At 40.3% G+C, this 17,436-nt stretch overlaps 1 protein-coding gene across 2 annotated transcripts in view; it reads right to left on the minus strand.

The window, feature by feature from the left end:
- Positions 1-17,436, minus strand: part of SRFBP1 (serum response factor binding protein 1) — a 46,188-nt gene that overhangs the window by 7,539 nt on the left and 21,213 nt on the right. For both annotated transcript variants that reach the window (XM_023744311.1, XM_023744357.1), the window contains exons 3-4: positions 16,983-17,054; positions 492-573 (exon numbers count right to left, since the gene is read on the minus strand). In XM_023744311.1, coding sequence (XP_023600079.1) covers positions 492-573; positions 16,983-17,054 — 154 coding nt within the window. The remainder of the gene's footprint in view (positions 1-491; positions 574-16,982; positions 17,055-17,436) is intronic.

The following is a 17,436-nucleotide window of genomic DNA, read 5'->3' on the forward strand; positions in this document are numbered from 1 at the left end:
GAATAATGCATTGATATAATTGTAGAGCATTATGAATTGGCTTTCAGACATAAAAATATCTTCCAATCTGTGACAAAAGCATTTAATTCTTTCAATACATTTTATAATACACATGCACATAAATGAAAATCATATGGCTAAGTAGTAGACACATCAAAAATAATATGAATTACATCAATAATTAGAAAATAAATTGTATTCAATATAATCATGAATATATATTACATATATTCAAATATTAGAATTTAGAAAAAAATATGAATTAACTTGGGCTACAGACCACTTTCTTGATAGTTAGATAATTCTTTAGGTATCAGATACCTTCCATATTTTCAAGCCTCTACCCATACATATGGAAATATTTGAAAGAGATATTTATAACAGAAAAGGTCCTTGAAAGGCAAAAGAACCAAAAACACAAATAAATCAACAGCCATTTTTCAAAATAATATGCACAAATGCATTAATAAGTACATGGCTTTAATTCATACCTTTAAGCATATCTATTTTTTTCTTCAGAAGAGGGTGCATTGCTAATCTGGCAATTGCTCTTTCAGTCGCAGTAGATTCAGGCTGCAAATTGAAACAATAAAATTCACGCTGATAAAAATACTACTGTCCTTGGATAATTATAATTATTGTGTAATCAATGAATAAATATTGTTTGGGTACTTAATGTCTTTCTAAAATTTTGGTAGGCATTACATGTGATTTTTAAAAAGTATAAAAAAATATATCGCTCTAGCTGGTTTGGCTCAGTGGGTAGAGCGTCGGCCTGCAGACCGAAAGGTCCCGGGTTCGATTCCAGTCAAGGGCTCATGCCCTGGTTGTGGGCTCGATCCCCCATAAGGGGTGTGCAGGAGGCAGCCAATCAATGATTCTCTCTCATTAATGATGTTTCTATCTCTCTCCCTCTTCCTTCCTCTCTGAAATCAATAAAAAATATATATATTTGCCGAAGCCGGTTTGGCTCAGTGGATAGAGCGTCGGCCTGCGGACTGAAAGGTCCCGGGTTCGATTCCGGTCAAGGGCATGTACCTGGGTTGCGGGCACATCCCCAGTAGGGGGTGTGCAGGAAGCAGCTGATCGATGTTTCTCTCTCATCGATGTTTCTGACTCTCTATCTCTCTCCCTTCCTCTCTGTAAAAAATCAATAAAATATATTTAAAAAAAATATATATATATATATATTTTAAAAAGTATAATATAGCTCCTGCTTTCAAAGAACTGAAAAGATCAAGTTAAGACTAAATTAATATGAAGGAATCAAATGATATATAGTATTAAGCTCGGTGATATAACTTATGACTATATAATGTTTGAACTTCCATTTAATATACACCTAGAAATTATCTAATCCTCTATATTTATACTTTGAATGTCCAATATCACTATTGCATTCTCAGAACCTTCCACTACAGTGCCTGGCTTACAGCCAAAACTTTATAAATATTTGATGATGACTGAACAGGAACAGATTACACATCATATTTAATGTATTTAAGAATTTAGAAAATTCATAATGCGGGTTAACTGCTTTAAATATCATCTGTAGGCTAACAACTTCCAAATTTCTACTTCCAGTTTAACTTGGGCTACAGACTCATATATCCAAACACCTCCTTGATAGTTGTATAATTCCTTGACTTTCTTCTCAAGCCCACTTTTACTACAGACTTTCCCATTTTATTGTAAGTAATTTTAACTTTTCTGGTTACACAGGCCTAAAACTCTAAGGATTCTTCTATTGTATTTTTCCTTCCTTTACATCTCATAATTAATCCTTCAGCAAATCGTATGGTTCCAACTGCAAAATATACTCACTTCTTACCATTTCTACTCTTACTACCTTTCACCAACTGTCTTCTCACCTGGACAAATGTAATAATTTCATACCTGGTCACTCTCTTTAGCATTTTGCTCCCCTACAGCCAATTTTCCCTCTAACAGCCACAGTGAGCTTTTAAAATATAACCAGATCATGTTATCTGTTCTTGATACTTAGGCTTTTCCATTGCAAGATCTTCCCTACCTGGAATACTCTACTCCCAAATATATATATATATATATATATATATATATATGGTTGATCATCTCACTGTATTCAGGTCTCTGCTAAAATGTTGCCTAAACTAACACAACGCTTTCCATCATTCCTCATACTTCATGCCAGTGCAGATATTTGCATATCAGTAAGGCAGACACTTTATCTTCTTCATTGCTGTAGACCAGGTTCGGGGAACCTTTTTTTTCTGCCAAGGGCCATTTGGATATATATAACATTTTTGAGGGCCATACAAAATTATCAACTTAAAAATTAGCCTGCTTGCCGAAACCGGTTTGGCTCAGTGGATAGAGCGTCGGCCTGCGGACTGAAAGGTCCCAGGTTCGATTCCGGTCAAGGGCATGTACCTGGGTTGCGGGCACATCCCCAGTGGGAGATGTGCAGGAGGCAGCTGATCGATGTTTCTCTCTCATCGATGTTTCTAACTCTCTATCTCTCTCCCTTCCTCTCTGTAAAAAAATCAATAAAATATATTTTTAAAAAAATTAGCCTGCTATATTTGGTCAAACATTTAATTAACTCATCCCTAATGCCTTGGCAGGGCCAGACCAAATGATTTTGCAGGACTTATATGGCCCGTGGGCCAGACATTCTCCACCCCTGCTTAGACCCAGTGCCTAGAACAATAACGGTTAATAGTTGGCATTCAGTAAACATTCCATAAAGCAAGTGAATAAATTTCACTAGTGTGTGAAAGAAGAGCTACCAGCTTCAAACATCTTTATTTTAAATTTATCCTACAATGTTAAATAACCCAATATAAGGTTTTTTCCCTTGCAGGTAATATAAGCTTTTGAATATCTAAGTAAAAGCAAGATGGTGGCAGTTTGAAATCTACTGTTTAGAAGATTGATCTAGGTAATGTCACCCAGAATAATGTCTTCAGATTATACCTGGTGAAAATCCTCTGCCAGGACTTCCTGCTATCTAATTACCTTGTGTACTGCGCTGCATAATCTTCCCCTAAAGTTTATGTTCAACTAGAAACTCAGAATGTGACCTTATTTAGAAGCAGGATCCTTGCAGGTTTAATTTAAGAGATCACAATGGATTAGGGTGGGCCCTAACATTTGGTTACAGAGGCACAGAGAGACAGAAAATGAAGAAGGCTGAGGCAGAGAGGAGAGTTAAACTGCCACAAGCTGAGGAAGGCCTAGGGACACTAGAGGTTGGGAGCAGCAAGGAAGGGTTCTTTCCTAGGACCTTCTAAGGAAGTATAGCCTTACTGACACCTTGACTTCATGTTTTAGCCTCCTGAATCATGGGAGAATAAATTTCTGTTGTTTTAAACCATCTAATTTGTGGCATTTTGTTATAGCAACCTTAGGGTAACTAATATACCTTGATTGTGACTCTTACACATCTCTGTTCAACCTTCTCTAAGAAATGTAGTCCATTGAGAGATCATTCATTACATACAGTATCAAATCAGTCTTCTGCTTCTTCAATACATTTCTAGGTTTCCTGATGCAACACTGGACTTCTTACCCATTTTATCTACCTTAAAGAGATATGAGAGAATCTGTGAAGAAAGCCTTTTGCTGGTATCCTGAGTCACTCAGTGACAAGCTGGAATGCTGAAGTTTATGGGTCAAACATGCTTGCTTGAACTTTACAGAAGGCATATTAAAAGCTGTAGCAAAGCTTTTATGTCCAATGAAGGACATAATTTTTCAGGTTGAAAAGGCTCAACACAATATATGAAAATAGTCACATCAGAATACTGACTTTACAAGCTTTCAGAAGAAAAAAGCAAACAAACACAGCAAATCACACACACAAAAATAATTATATCACATACACTCACATACACAAATTTAGGAACCAGGATCAGAGGTCAAAAGACAATAAAGCAATGCTTCTAAATTGCTGTAGGAAAATAATTTTCAAACTAGGTAAGAATAAAAATACTTTGAGACATGCAAGGTTTAAAAAAGTTCACATCCATTGAATCATTCTCCCAAGAAGTAGCCAATGCCTCACCACTAATAAGAAGGATACAGCAAATGAGGAAGGCATGGGATGTAAGAAAGAAGAGAGATCCAGGTAAAAGAAATGCCCAGTATGGTGACAGAAGATTTAGAATTAGAACACCTGGTGTATTAAATATTTTTAGAGGAGATTTCAGTAACTGTTGAGGGGTTTGGTGCTATGCTAGAGAGAACATAGAAAACTAACAAAACAAACATAACAATGATAAACTATAGGAAATAGAAATATTATGGAAAGGGAAAAGTAATCACTCACTACATGACAAAGTTAAAATAACAATCACAAAATGTTCGTTTAATCTAAATGTATATGTAATCCTATTAGTCCTATATAATAAAGAGGTAATATGCAAATTAACCATCATGCTGTCACAAATGGCTCCACCCACAGTGGAGGCAGGGTTCCCATAACGAGCGATCAGCAGGGACCTGAGGCTGCCTGGAGCCGGGCCAGAGGACCTGAGGCTGCGCCCCCCCGCCTAGCGGGGCTTGGTGGGGGACCTCAGGCCGCACACCCCCACCCGGCGGAACTTGACAGGAGACCTCAAGGAGTGCCCCTCGCCCTGGCCTGGGGAACCTCAGGCCACACCCCTTCCCCCAGTGCCAGAACAGGGGACCTCAGGCCGCGCCCTTTACCCTGGGCCTGGGAACCTGAGGCTGTGCTCTCCACGCGGCAGGGCTTCACAGGAGACCTAAGGCTAAGCCCCTCGCCTGGCACCGGAACATGGGACCTGATGCTGTGCCCCCCACCCGGCGCCAGGCCAGTGGACCTGAGGTTGCACCCCCCCAACCCCGGCGGGGCTTGACAGGGGTGGGGCTGGCCGGGGCTGGGTCTTACACGATTTCAAGGCACGCGCGGGTGGGAGGGGACTTGACTCTGGGTCCCGCGGCGCACCCCAGACTCTGACAGGAGGAAGATTTTCATAAACATTTTGCTAATTTTCTTTCATCTCTGACACTTTTATTATAAAGGACAAATAGCAATATTAAAATATTTCCTCTAATTAATTCCCTTTTAATGTGCACAAATTTCATGCACTGGGCCACTAGTATATATTAAAAGGCTAATATGCAAATCAACCGAACTGTGGAATGACCTGTCGCTATAACATGCACTGACCACCAGGGGGCAGACGCTCAATGCAGGAGCTGCCCCTTGGTGGTCAGTGCACTCCCACAGGGGGAGTGCCGCTCAGCTGGCTCATAGCTGAAAAGCGCAGTGGTGGTGACAGGAGTCTCTCCCGCCTCTACTGCAGGCGAGCAGTAGGAGTGAGGGGTCCTGGACTGCAAGAGCCCCGGACTGTGAGAGCAATGTCTGACTGCCAGCTTAGACATACCCTGAAGGGTCCCGGACTGCGAGAGGGCACAGGCCAGGTTGAGGGGACCCCCACCTGCAGTGCATGAATTTCATGCACCGGGCCTCTAGTCTACATATACTAGGTTAGAGGCCTGGTGCACAAAATTCGTGCATGGAGGGAGGGGTCTCTCAGCCCAGCCTGCACCCTCTCCAATCCAGGACCCCTCGGGGAATGTCCGACTGCCGGTTTACCCCCCTGCCGGCTGGATGCCCCACACAGCCTGCTGCTCAGTCATTTGGTCGCCCCTCACTAACCCCACTGCCAGCCTGGTCGCCTCACACAGCCTGTTCGGTCGCGATGGTCGCTTAGGCTTTTATATATATAGACTAGAGGCCCGGTGCACAAAAATTTGTGCACTCAGGGGTAGGGGGTCCCTCAGTCCGGCCTGTGCCCTCTCACAGTCTGGGACCCCTCGGAGGTGACCACTTGCTGGCTTAGGCCCGCTCCCCGGGGGATTGGGCCTAAGATGGCAATCAGACATCCCTCTGGCAGCCCCGCAGCCCTCGGGGGATGTCCATTTGCCAGCGGGGAGCAGACCTAAGCTGCAGTTGAACATCCTTAGCACTGCTGAGGAGGCAGGAGAGGCTCCCACCACCACTGCTGTACTGGCAGCCATCAGCCTGGCTTGTGGCTGAGCAGAGCTCCCCCCTGTGAGAGCGCACTGACCACCAGAGGGCAGCTCCTGCATTGAGCGTCTGCCCCCTGGTGGTCAGTGTGTGTCATAGTGACCAGTCATTCCCAATCTTTCTGCTGTTAGGGTCAGTTTGCACATTACCCTTTTACTATATAGGATAGAGGCCTGGTGCACGGGTGGGGGCCGGCTGGTTTGCCCTGAAGGGTGTCCCGGATCAGGGTGGGGGTCCCGCTTGGGTGCCTGGCCAGCCTGGATGAGGGGATGATGGCTGTTTGCAGCTGGTCACACCCCCTTCAGGGTGGGGGTCCCCACTGGGGTGCCTGGCCAGCCTGGGTGAGGGGCTGAGGGCCGTTTTCAGGCTGGTGGGCGACTGAAGCTCCCAGCCTCTTTTTTTTTCCTCTTATTTTTTTATTCTGGGATTTATTTACCTTCTATAGCTGTCACTGGAGCTAAGAGGCGGCTCCAGCTCTGAGGCCCAGCTCCAGCTCTGAGGCCGTGGCTGGCTGAACGCAGGTATCTGGGTTTGTTTAGCTTCTATAATTGAAACTCTGTTGCCATCACTGGCGCTCTAAGCTCTGAGGCCCCAGCTGGCTGAAAACAGGTATCTGGGGTTTGTTTAGCTTCTATAATTGAAACGTTGTTGCTTCTGGAGCTCAGAGCTGGGCCAGGGCAGGCGGGGAACCTTGGCTTCCTCCATCACTGGAGCAAGCAAGCCTCATGTTCGCTTCAGCTGTGTGGCTGCCGGCCGCCATCTTGTTGGCATTTAATTTGCATATCCTGCTGATTAGCCAATGGGAAGCGTAGCAGAGGTATGGTTAATTACCATGTTTGTCTATTATTAGATAGGATATGACATAGAGGAGGAATGAGATAGAAATCCTTACAGACCACACAAGAAGTCAACAGCTTAAGTTGAAAGTGGGGAAAAATAATAAAGACCTGTCATTTTCACAAAAAATCTTGTAGCAGTATTTGACTCTTATATCCGGTGGTAGGCAAGCTGGCCAGCTGTCACCTGTTGCCTATCTTTTAAAATAAAGTTTTATGGGAATGCAGCCCCATACATTCATTATACAACCAACCATATGCACTCCAGAGTCCTGCCCTTCTTTCAGGTTCCAAGAGAAAAGAAGACACTGCAGCAACAACTATTTATCTGTAACTGCTTTCTTCAGTATATTTCCTATAGCAACAAAATATTTGTTTCAAAGATAACCTCCAACATATGAACATCTGTATTTGTACAATAGGCAAATTAGAAAGTGACTATTCTCATCACATGGGTTAATTTCACATGCTTTTAGATAAAAAATTCTGGGAATCCTAATAGATTTTGACTAAATGTATTCACGTACAATTGCTCAAAACATCTACCACTGTTCTCAAATCCCTGCTTTGACAACTTGCTAAAAGCTTTGATGAATTGGGTATTTTTCTTTCCAGAGTTAGCTACAACTTTCCATCTTAGTTATAAAAAGTTTTAGAAGAGCAGCGGTAATACCTGCACATCTAGTGTTGACTCTAGGTAAATACTGTTTTGTTAAGAATCATTTTATCACCGAGTTCATTTACCAATGTTATTTCTATGCCCTGGAAAATATCCTAGAGTGACTTAATGATCCAAATTCTGGAAATTCTATTTTTTTTAAAGGCTCTAGAACAGTGCTCACCAACTAGTGGTCCGCGGACCACTGGTGGTCCATGAGGTCCAAAAGGTTGGCAACTGCTGGTTTAAGAAAACCTTTGGAGCAGTGGTGGCCAACCGGTGGTCCATGGACCACTGGTGGTCGGTGAGGTCCGAAAGGTTGGTGACTGCTGCCCTAGAGTAAGTTTTAAAATTTACAATTATGTATTAATTTAATAAATGAAGATGTTATTCTTATTTATGTCTTCCTCTCTAACTATATTTTTATGTTGCAACCTTTGTGGAGGACTTATTTGGGGGAAAATACCAGGTTAATAACAAGTTAAATTGATTCAAAAAGATCCATTGCATTGCATAATCCAGGACTGCCACTCACATAATTACAGTTGTGCAGTATATAGTTTATGCAGCCATATATAATAGCAGTGAGTTCAAAAGATAAAGGTTTGAGTTAGGAAACTGATAGGTAATACTGAAATCAAGTCAAGACAGTATAATTGTTAAATAAAATCTTTGGCCTGTGTTCCCTTTACAAATTCTTAAAATTTATATTTAAACAATTAAATAAATGATTTTTAATTGCTTTTTGAAGAATAAAGTTAAAGAAAAGTTTAAAGTATTAATTTCACTTTTTTTTTTACTTAAGAGAAATAAGTTTATTTAAATGACTGCTGAAATTATAAAATTGGTATTTTTGACTAACTTTCTTTAAATAAACAATTTAAGAACTACATGTATCAAAGTCAGGTTTCTGAATTCAGTCTAGAATGAGAAGTTGTTGAGAAACAAGTTTTCTTCCAAATTATTTGAGATAACTTTCATTTTGTGACCCAACTTCAAGGCCCTTTCAAACCTTTTGGGAAAGAGATCAAATATAAACATTTAAAAAAAGAGGCTTGTGAAGCAAGTGGGCTCAGGCTCACACCTTTGGTCGTGCTTTGGGACTCTGCTGCAATTTGTTTAAAGCACTAGGCTAAGTGTAGGAGCTCACAAGAATAAGCAGGCAGCCCCTGCCATGAGACTTTATCTCTCTTTAATTTCTCTCCAGTCCATCCTCTTTCCTCACATCCTCCCTCTTTATATTTACTCATATTTATATTTGCATTTATATAACATGACTTATGATGTGAAGGTATGGTCTTGAAGACAAACACCATCTTTTGAGGTTTATGTATGATCTTGCACTAATTTAAAAGGTTAAGACAAATGCACAAATATCGATTCCAAGGCAGAGTGTGATAAACTTCATAGAGAGACAGAAATGCTATGGAAGTTTACAGAAAATTTTCAAATAGAGTCATACATTTTAAATTTAAATAAATTTATTTTGAAGCTAAAAGACTAAGTAGTCTCTGTGAGCAAATAGTTTTTACACCTGCATGAAAGTCATCACAATATTGTGGGGTATGAAAGAAACCACAGGTTTCCTTATTTAAAGTTGACACAATGTTTGCCATGGAAAATTCTCAGGAAACTGTGGTTTAACACACCTCCAGTTTCTTCCATTTCAAATAAATTAAATAAAAAAGGGAAAACACCTAAATTTTTAATGGAAAATTTTTATTTTGGCATATGGGTATTTATTGTGAGCACAAAGCATTTGGTGTTCAATTTTGAAAACCATTTTGAGAATGTACATAGAAATATAAACAACAATCTAAAAATGCAAAAGCTCTCTCTTTTTTAAAAATATATTTTTATTGATTTCAGAGAGGAAGGAAGAGGGAGAGAGAGATAGAAACATCCATGAGGAGAGAGAATCATGGATTGGCTGCCTCCTCCAAGACCCCCACTGGGGATCAAGTCCACAACCCGAGCATGTGCCCCTGACCAGAATCAAACCTGGGACCTTTCCGTTTGCAGGCCGATGCTCTATCCACTGAGCAAACCGGCCAGGGCAGCTAAAGCTCTCTTACATGCAATGTTCATTCCTTTGAAAATATGCCTAAAACAAAGTGATTTTAAATGAACTTGTAAAGGTAGACTGCTAGTAGCAGTGCTTTCAATTGGACTTAATTTCAATTCTGTGTTTTACCTAAAGATATAAATCAGTCCATTTAGATGGATTCAAAGAACTATGGCAAACTAAGGTTTAGAATTCACATTTAAGGGCACAGGAGACCTTTCTGCATTCGTTGAATTCATAATCCCTATGATACCATGATTCAAAAATACCGTCTTACACATATGGAAACTTATTCCATCCTTTTATCCAAAACTTTCATTCTGTAGGCCAAAAACCGAGAAACCTGGGTTTAGACCTTGGACCTGCCATTTCCTACTATCTGACTGTAGGAATATTTTTTACCTTTCTGGGCCCATGGCCTCATCTGTTAAATGGGATTATCATCATCTTCCCTGAGAAAGCTAGCATATATAAAGCACTTAATAAGCCAGGCAACCGGTATTCATGTTAACAAGTATTACTTTGCTTCCTTTTATCCTACAGTTGTTTACTATAACTGTCTTTTATTTCTACTGGATTACATCATCCTTTAGAAAAGCTGTTGTACATATATACAATGAAATACTATATGGCTGTAAAAAGGAAAGACCTCTTACCCTTTTCGACAGCATAGACAGACCTGGAGCTTATTTTGCTAAGTGAAATGAACCAGTCGGAGAAAGACAAATACCATAGGATCTCCTTTACATGTGGCATCTAAGCAACAAAATAAACTGGCAAACAAAATAGATCCATAGGTATGGATACACAGAACAGACTGACAGATCTCTGAGGGGGGGTGGGGTGTTGGGATGGATAAAATAAGGTGAAGAGATTAGACACAGAATGTATATGCAGAGCCCATGGACACAGACAACAGTGTGATGAAGGCCAAGGGGTGGGGAGGGCTGGGTAGAGGTGGGCAAAGCAGAGCAAGGAGGGGCGGAATGGAGTACATCTGTAATAGTGTCAATAAAAAAAAAATATTGTCTCTATTCCCTTCATATCTTTCACAGTGCCAACTGCTATGCATGCAACAGATGTTTTGAATTGAGACACTCCTGAAATTCTGGCAACAGCTGTCTGGAAATGTCAGTGTTCCAGTCCCTAAACTCTCTAGCTTTAAACTCTCATCACATACATATTAACTGGCTACTTAACCTTTGTACCCCGTTTCCTTGATTTGAAAAACAAAGACATTACTATTATTACTCCCCCACCTCCCCACACACATGAATACTTTCTCTATGAGATCACTGTTTTACAGTGTTTTAAGATCAATTGAGATAAGAATGCATAAGGAGAAATTGTGCAAGCTGTAAGATATTCCACAAATTAGTTTGTTCTGGTCTATTCTGATGGTCACATAACCTCAAATGTACAGAGCTCTATGTAACAGACTTATTTCCTATTTGGTCATCTTCCACTGAGCTCCCTTCCTGTGGCAAATCCTATATAATAAAAGGGTAATATGCAAATTGACCCTAATAGCAGAACGACTGGGAATGACTGGTCACTATGACACACACTGACCACCAGGGGGCAGACGCTCAATGTAGGAGCTGCCCCCTGGTGGTCAGTGCGCTCCCACAGGGGGAGGTCTGCTCAGCCACAAGCCAGGCTGACGGCTGCCAGCACAGCGGTGGTGGCGGGAGCCTCTCCTACCTCCTCAGCAGTGCTAAGGATGTCTGACTGCAGCTTAGGCCTGCTCCCCCCTGGCAAGTGGACATCCCCTGAGGGCTCCCGGGCTGCCAGAGGGATGTCTGACTGCCAGCTTAGGCCCGGGAAGCGGGCCTAAGCCAGCAGGTGGACATCCTCCGAGGGGTCCCAGACTGCAAGAGGGCACAGGCCGGGTAGAGCGACCCCCCAAGTGCACAAATTTTCGTGCACCAGGCCTCTAGTCTATATATATAAAAGCCTAAGCAACCGGCTGACCTGACACACACTGACAACCAGGGGGCAGAGCTCACTGCAGGAGCGGAAACAATAGGCAGGGAAACATGGAACAAAGGGATGAATCTCAGAGGGAAGGGGGGAGAGGGTAGGGCAGGAAGAGATTAACCAAAGATCTTATATGCATACTAGAGGCCCGGTGCACAAATGCATGCACCGGTGGGGTCCCTTGGCCTGGCCTGCAGGGATCGAGCAGAAATCAGCTCTCCGACATCCCCATATCTGAATTACTATTACGAATCTCAAAACTATATATATAAATGAATTTACTATTAGAAATAATGATAAGGTAATACTGATGTTTGTTTTTCCATTTTCAATTTAAATGATATTTTAAACACTGGAAGGTTAAACAAAGGGATATAAATGGAAGACAGATGATAATCTAAAAAACTGATTTTACACATATTACACATATGCTAACTGATGTTAACCTTCCAAAGGGAAAACAATCTGGCTGAGAAGTTAAAAAAAAAAAAAAAAGACACAGGATATTTTATTTTGGATATTTTCAAGTTCAAGTTAAGTAATAAATATTGCCAAGTGTTACTGTTAGAGTTTAGATAAAAACATATTACTATTAAGGAACTAAAAATAAACTGCTTTTTACTCTTACCACAAATTAAACATTAATGAAATACCTTTAGAATTTAGCAACCAAAAAGTTTAAAAAATTTATTCTGGTAAAAATCTTAAATTATATATATATTTTTTAAAACTCCCAAGAGAAAGCAAAAATATATCCTGCCATATTTTTATACAATTACCACTATTCTATTTAGTGTGAGATATAGACCAAACCACAAGTTTAAAGCTATAACAAAACTAAGTTTTTCCTGCTCTTTTATGAATGACTCCTATGAAATAATATTTACTGAAAAATCATAGTAGTATAAAATAAAGTGGCTATTGTAAAATCATGCTCAATACTTTGGTGCTGCTTCTCTGACAAGGACAATGATGGCAACAACAAATCCTCACTCTCCTCAAACAAATAAAACCATTTTCTATTCTGGCCTTCTTCTAATAAAATGCTTTTAACATTTAACATATCTAACACCAATTAATTGTAGAGAAGTCCGTGCAAGTCTACATAAATGTAGAACAAGAGTATATTTTTCCTTAAGGCTAGAATAGACAACCTGACATTTATAGTTGGTGATTCAAACATACTTCTCTCAGTAATCAATAAAACAGGAAGAAAATCAGTAAATATATAAATCACCTGAACAACATCATCACTCAATCTGACCTAAGACACTTATAGGACACTGATCCCAATAGAATACATATTGTTTTCAAGTGCTCATAAAATAGTCACCAAGATAACAAATAATAAAGTTAAAATAATAAAAACCATAAAAAGTATGCTCATGTATCATAAAGAAAACAGTAACAGAGGAGAAACCAAGATGGCGGCATAGGTAAACACTGGAAATTGCTGCCTCGCACAACCACATCAAAAATACAACTAAAAGACAAAACGGACATCATCCAGAACCACAGGAAGGCTGGCTGAGTGGAAATTCTACAACTAGAAGGAAAGAGAAAAGCACACTGCGACTCAGAGGAGGTGCAGAAGTGCAGAGGTACGGAGGCGCACATGGAAAGGGCTGGCAACTGAGGACGTGGTTGTCTTTTTCAATTGGGAGGGAGTCTCAAGCTCCTGACTGATCTGAACTCCAGTTCCAGGTGAGTCTCTGGGGACCCAGACTCATACGGGGAAAAACTGGACTGTCTGGCATCGGTCAGAACTCGAGAGGTGCTTGCAGCGATTACCACGGGACACTGAGCCTCGGGGCCTCTTAGGGTAGGACTGAGGAGCAGCCATAGCTGCTTGCTCCGCCCTGTTGATCTCCTGAGACCCCGCCCCACCCAAGCTGTGCGCAGAGGCTTTTGCATATGAAAGGCCTGGCCCTTTGCAATCTGAAAATTACCTAACAAACTGCAGCTGGGTCAGAAGGGACCCAGAACGTCCAAAAGAAGGCCCAAGGCCCCACAGCAGCTTGCATTGCTTCACAGCTGGGCCTCATCTGGGTACCACCAAACCCCAAACAAGGAAGGGGAATCTGCAGATCTCTCCATAGCTCCTGCTGGGTAGCCTCAGGCAGAGGCTAAATTAGCACCTCCTTAGAGATCCAAGAGCCAGTGTACCCAGTGGTCAGAGTGGGACCATCCAGATTACAACTCCTCAGATCCATAAGGGACACACTCAGGGGGCAGACTCAGTGAGCACCAAAGCCCCACTGAAGCAAGTCTTGCCCCAGAAGGGTGTCTCCAGCACAGAAGTTCTCCCACTGCAGACACAGCTGATTCTCACAGCCAATTGGTCAATTCCTCCCAGTGATACCTACAACAATCAAGGCTTAACTACAACAAGACTGTACACAAAGCCCACAAAGGGGTGCACCAAGAGAGTCCACCTCAGGTAACTGGGGAGGCTGAGCCACTGGGCCCTATAGCACACCTAGCACAGAAAGCAACTCTATCAACACAGGGAAGCATAAAAAATGCGAAGACAAAGAAACATGTCACAAATGACAGAAATGGAGGAAAGCAAACTACAGTGGGCCTTGACTTACGAGTGTCCTGACTAACGAGTTTTTCGAGATATGAGCTGTCTCTCGGCCGATTTTTTGCTTTGAGTTGCGAGCTAAAATTCGGGTTACGAGCCAGCTTCAGATACCTCACCACTAGTTGGCGCAGCGAACGTCACAGTGAACGCCACAACATCATCCCAGCATCACGTGTCTCACTCGTTCACTTTAAGATTTGACATACGAGTAATTTGAGTTACGAGCTCCATCACGGAACGAATTAAACTCGTAAGTGAAGGCCACACTGTACTGGATATAAAGTTCAAAACCACACTTAAAAGGTTTTTCAAGAATTTTCTAGAAACTGCTGATAAATTAAGTGAGACCCTCAAGAAATCTAGTGAGACCCTCGAGGTTATGAAAAAGGACCAACTAGAAATTAAGCATACACTGACTGAAATAAAGAATATTATACAGAGATCCAACAGCAGACAAGAGGATCGCAAGAATCAAGTCAAAGATTTGAAATACAAAGAAGCAAAAAACACCCAACCGGAAAAGCAAATTAAAAAAAAGAATCCAAAAATATGAAGATAGTGTAAGGAGCCTCTGGGACAGCTACAAGTGTACCAACATCAGAATTATAGGGGTGCCAGAAGATGAGAGACAGCAAGATATTGAAAACCTATTTGAAGAAATAATGACAGAAAACTTCCCCTACCTGGTGAAAGAAATAGACTTACAAGTGCAGGAAGCACAGAGAACCCCAAACAAGAGGAATCCAAAGAGGACCGCACCAAGACACATCATAATTAAAATGCCAAGAGCAAAAGACAAAGAGAGAATCTTAAAAGCAGCAAGAGAAAGACAGTCAGTTACCTACAAGGGAGTACCCATACGACTGTCAGCTGATTTCTCAACAGAAACTTTGCAGGCCAGAAGGGAATGGCAAGAAATATTCAAAGTGCTGAATACCAAGAGCCTACAACCTAGATTACTTTATCCAGCAAAGCTATCATTCAGAATTGAAGGTCAGATAAAGAGCTTCACAGATAAGAAAAAGCTAAAGGAGTTCATCACCACCAAACCAGCATTATATGAAATGCTGAAAGGTATCCTTTAAGAAGAGGAGGAAGAAGAAAAAGGTAAAGATACAAATTATGAACAACAAATACACTTCTATCAACATGTGAATCTAAAAATCAAGTGAATAAATAATCTGATGAACAGAATAAACTGGTGAATAGAATAGAAAGGGAGTGGTCTGACTATTCTCAGGGGGGAAAAGGGTGTGGGGGGTGCGGGAAGAGACTGGACAAAAATCATACACCTATGGATGAAGACAGTGGTGGGGTGGGGGGGTAAGGGCAGAGGGTGGGGTAGGAACTGGGTGGAGGGGAACTATGGGGCTAAAAAAGAGGAACAACTGTGATAATCTGAACAATAAAGATTTAATTAAAAAAATAAAAATAAAATGTCATATAAAAAAAAACAGTAACAAAGATATATCTGGAAAAATGCTCCCTCCGACCTTGTATGCATATATGCATACATAACCCATGGAAGTAGACAGTGGGGTGGTAAGGGCCTGGGGCAGGGAGTGGAGGGGGTTGATGAGGGAAAAGGGGGGATATATGTAATATTTTCAACAATAAAAATAAAAAAAAAGATATACCTGGAAAATCCCCTATTTACTCAGAGATTAAAGAATATATTTCTAATTAAACCATCATTTAAAGATAAAATTTCAGGGGAAATTCAAAACATTTTGAACTATGAAATGAAAATATATCAAATATATGAGATGTAGCTAAAGTGGTGCTTAGATGGAAACTTATAGCATTAAATGCTTACATTAGAAAACAAGGTATAAAATCAGTAATTTAAGCTTCCACATTCAGAAACTAGAAAAAGAGCAAAGTACAAATGCAAGAAAAAACAAATAATATAGAGTAGAGCAAAGTCAATGAAAGCCAAAACAGAAAAACAATGTAGAAAATCAATCAACCCAAAATCTGTTCTCAGGTAGAAATTCTCTTAATTGTAGGCATTAGCAAAATGAGCGGAAATATAAAAAGGCAAATAGTAAAGAAGAAGCAGGAGTTGCAAATCCAAGAAGCAGAACAACTGGATGGAAGTCCTAACTGTACAGCATAACAGTGGTATAAGCTTAATCATCTCACTTCATTTTCTCAGCTCTTCTCATTTGTAAAAGGGAGTTTAAAAAAATCATTCACAGGGTGAATGGCAAGGGTTGAGGGAAATATTCATGGAAATTATTTGGAAAGAATAAAAATAACAATTGTTTGAATTAGTAAGATTGACAAGCTGTTATCTAACACATAAATATCATATTAAGTTATGTCAACATTTAACATATCTAACATCAATTAACTGCAGAGAAGTCAGTGCCTTTAAGGACCTTGAAGGTGTGATAACACAGCAAAGGAAATTCATAAATTACCATAAAATATTTTTTTGGGCCCTGACAGGTTTGGCTCAGTGAATAGAGTGTCGGCCTGCAGACTGAAGGGTACCAGGTTCGATTCCGGTCAAGGGCATGTACCTTGGTTGCAGGCACATCCCCAGTAGGGGGTGTGCAGGAGGCAGCTGATCGATGTTTCTCTCTCATCGATGCTTCTAACTCTCTATCCTTTCTCTTCCTCTCTGTAAAATATCAATAAAATATATATTTTTTTAATATTTTTTTTGGTGGCAATATTGAAGGTCAAGTGGGGAAAATTCATTATATACTAATAATACCTGGATTCTTCATAAGTTTTCTCATTAAGGAAAAAAGTAAAAAATATAAATAAGGAACTTTTAAAAAAAATACAACCCACTGCAGATATACCTTTTTGCAGATTTTTTCAAAATTGATATCATCACCAAGAGCAGATTTAGTTACTATGTCAGGTTTCAATTCCTGTAAAAAAATAAAACAAAATAATTTTAGTTATGAGTCTAATTTTAAACTCATTATTATTATGAGATAAACTTCTTCCTCTGTTTTGCTCTTAAGAAATCTGATGTTAAGTGAATTTTCAACTTTTAGAAGATAACAATTTCTATCACACAGTAAGAGATGACCATGCTAAGAAAAAAGTCACAGCAAAATGAATTTTAAAGCTAATCACCCCACAACAGTTATATTCAATGAAAGCTAGAACATACAATGTGCTCTAAAATTCCAGGATAAAAACATTTCCTTAATAAAAATAAGATTAAAATAATTAAAAACGTTAATTTAAGAATTATTACATTTACAGAAATTTTTACTTATTTTAATGACATTGGCAATTTCATCA

This window comes from Myotis lucifugus, unplaced genomic scaffold (assembly GCF_000147115.1).
Source record: "Myotis lucifugus unplaced genomic scaffold, Myoluc2.0 scaffold_0, whole genome shotgun sequence".
Classification (NCBI taxonomy): Eukaryota; Metazoa; Chordata; class Mammalia; order Chiroptera; family Vespertilionidae; genus Myotis; species Myotis lucifugus.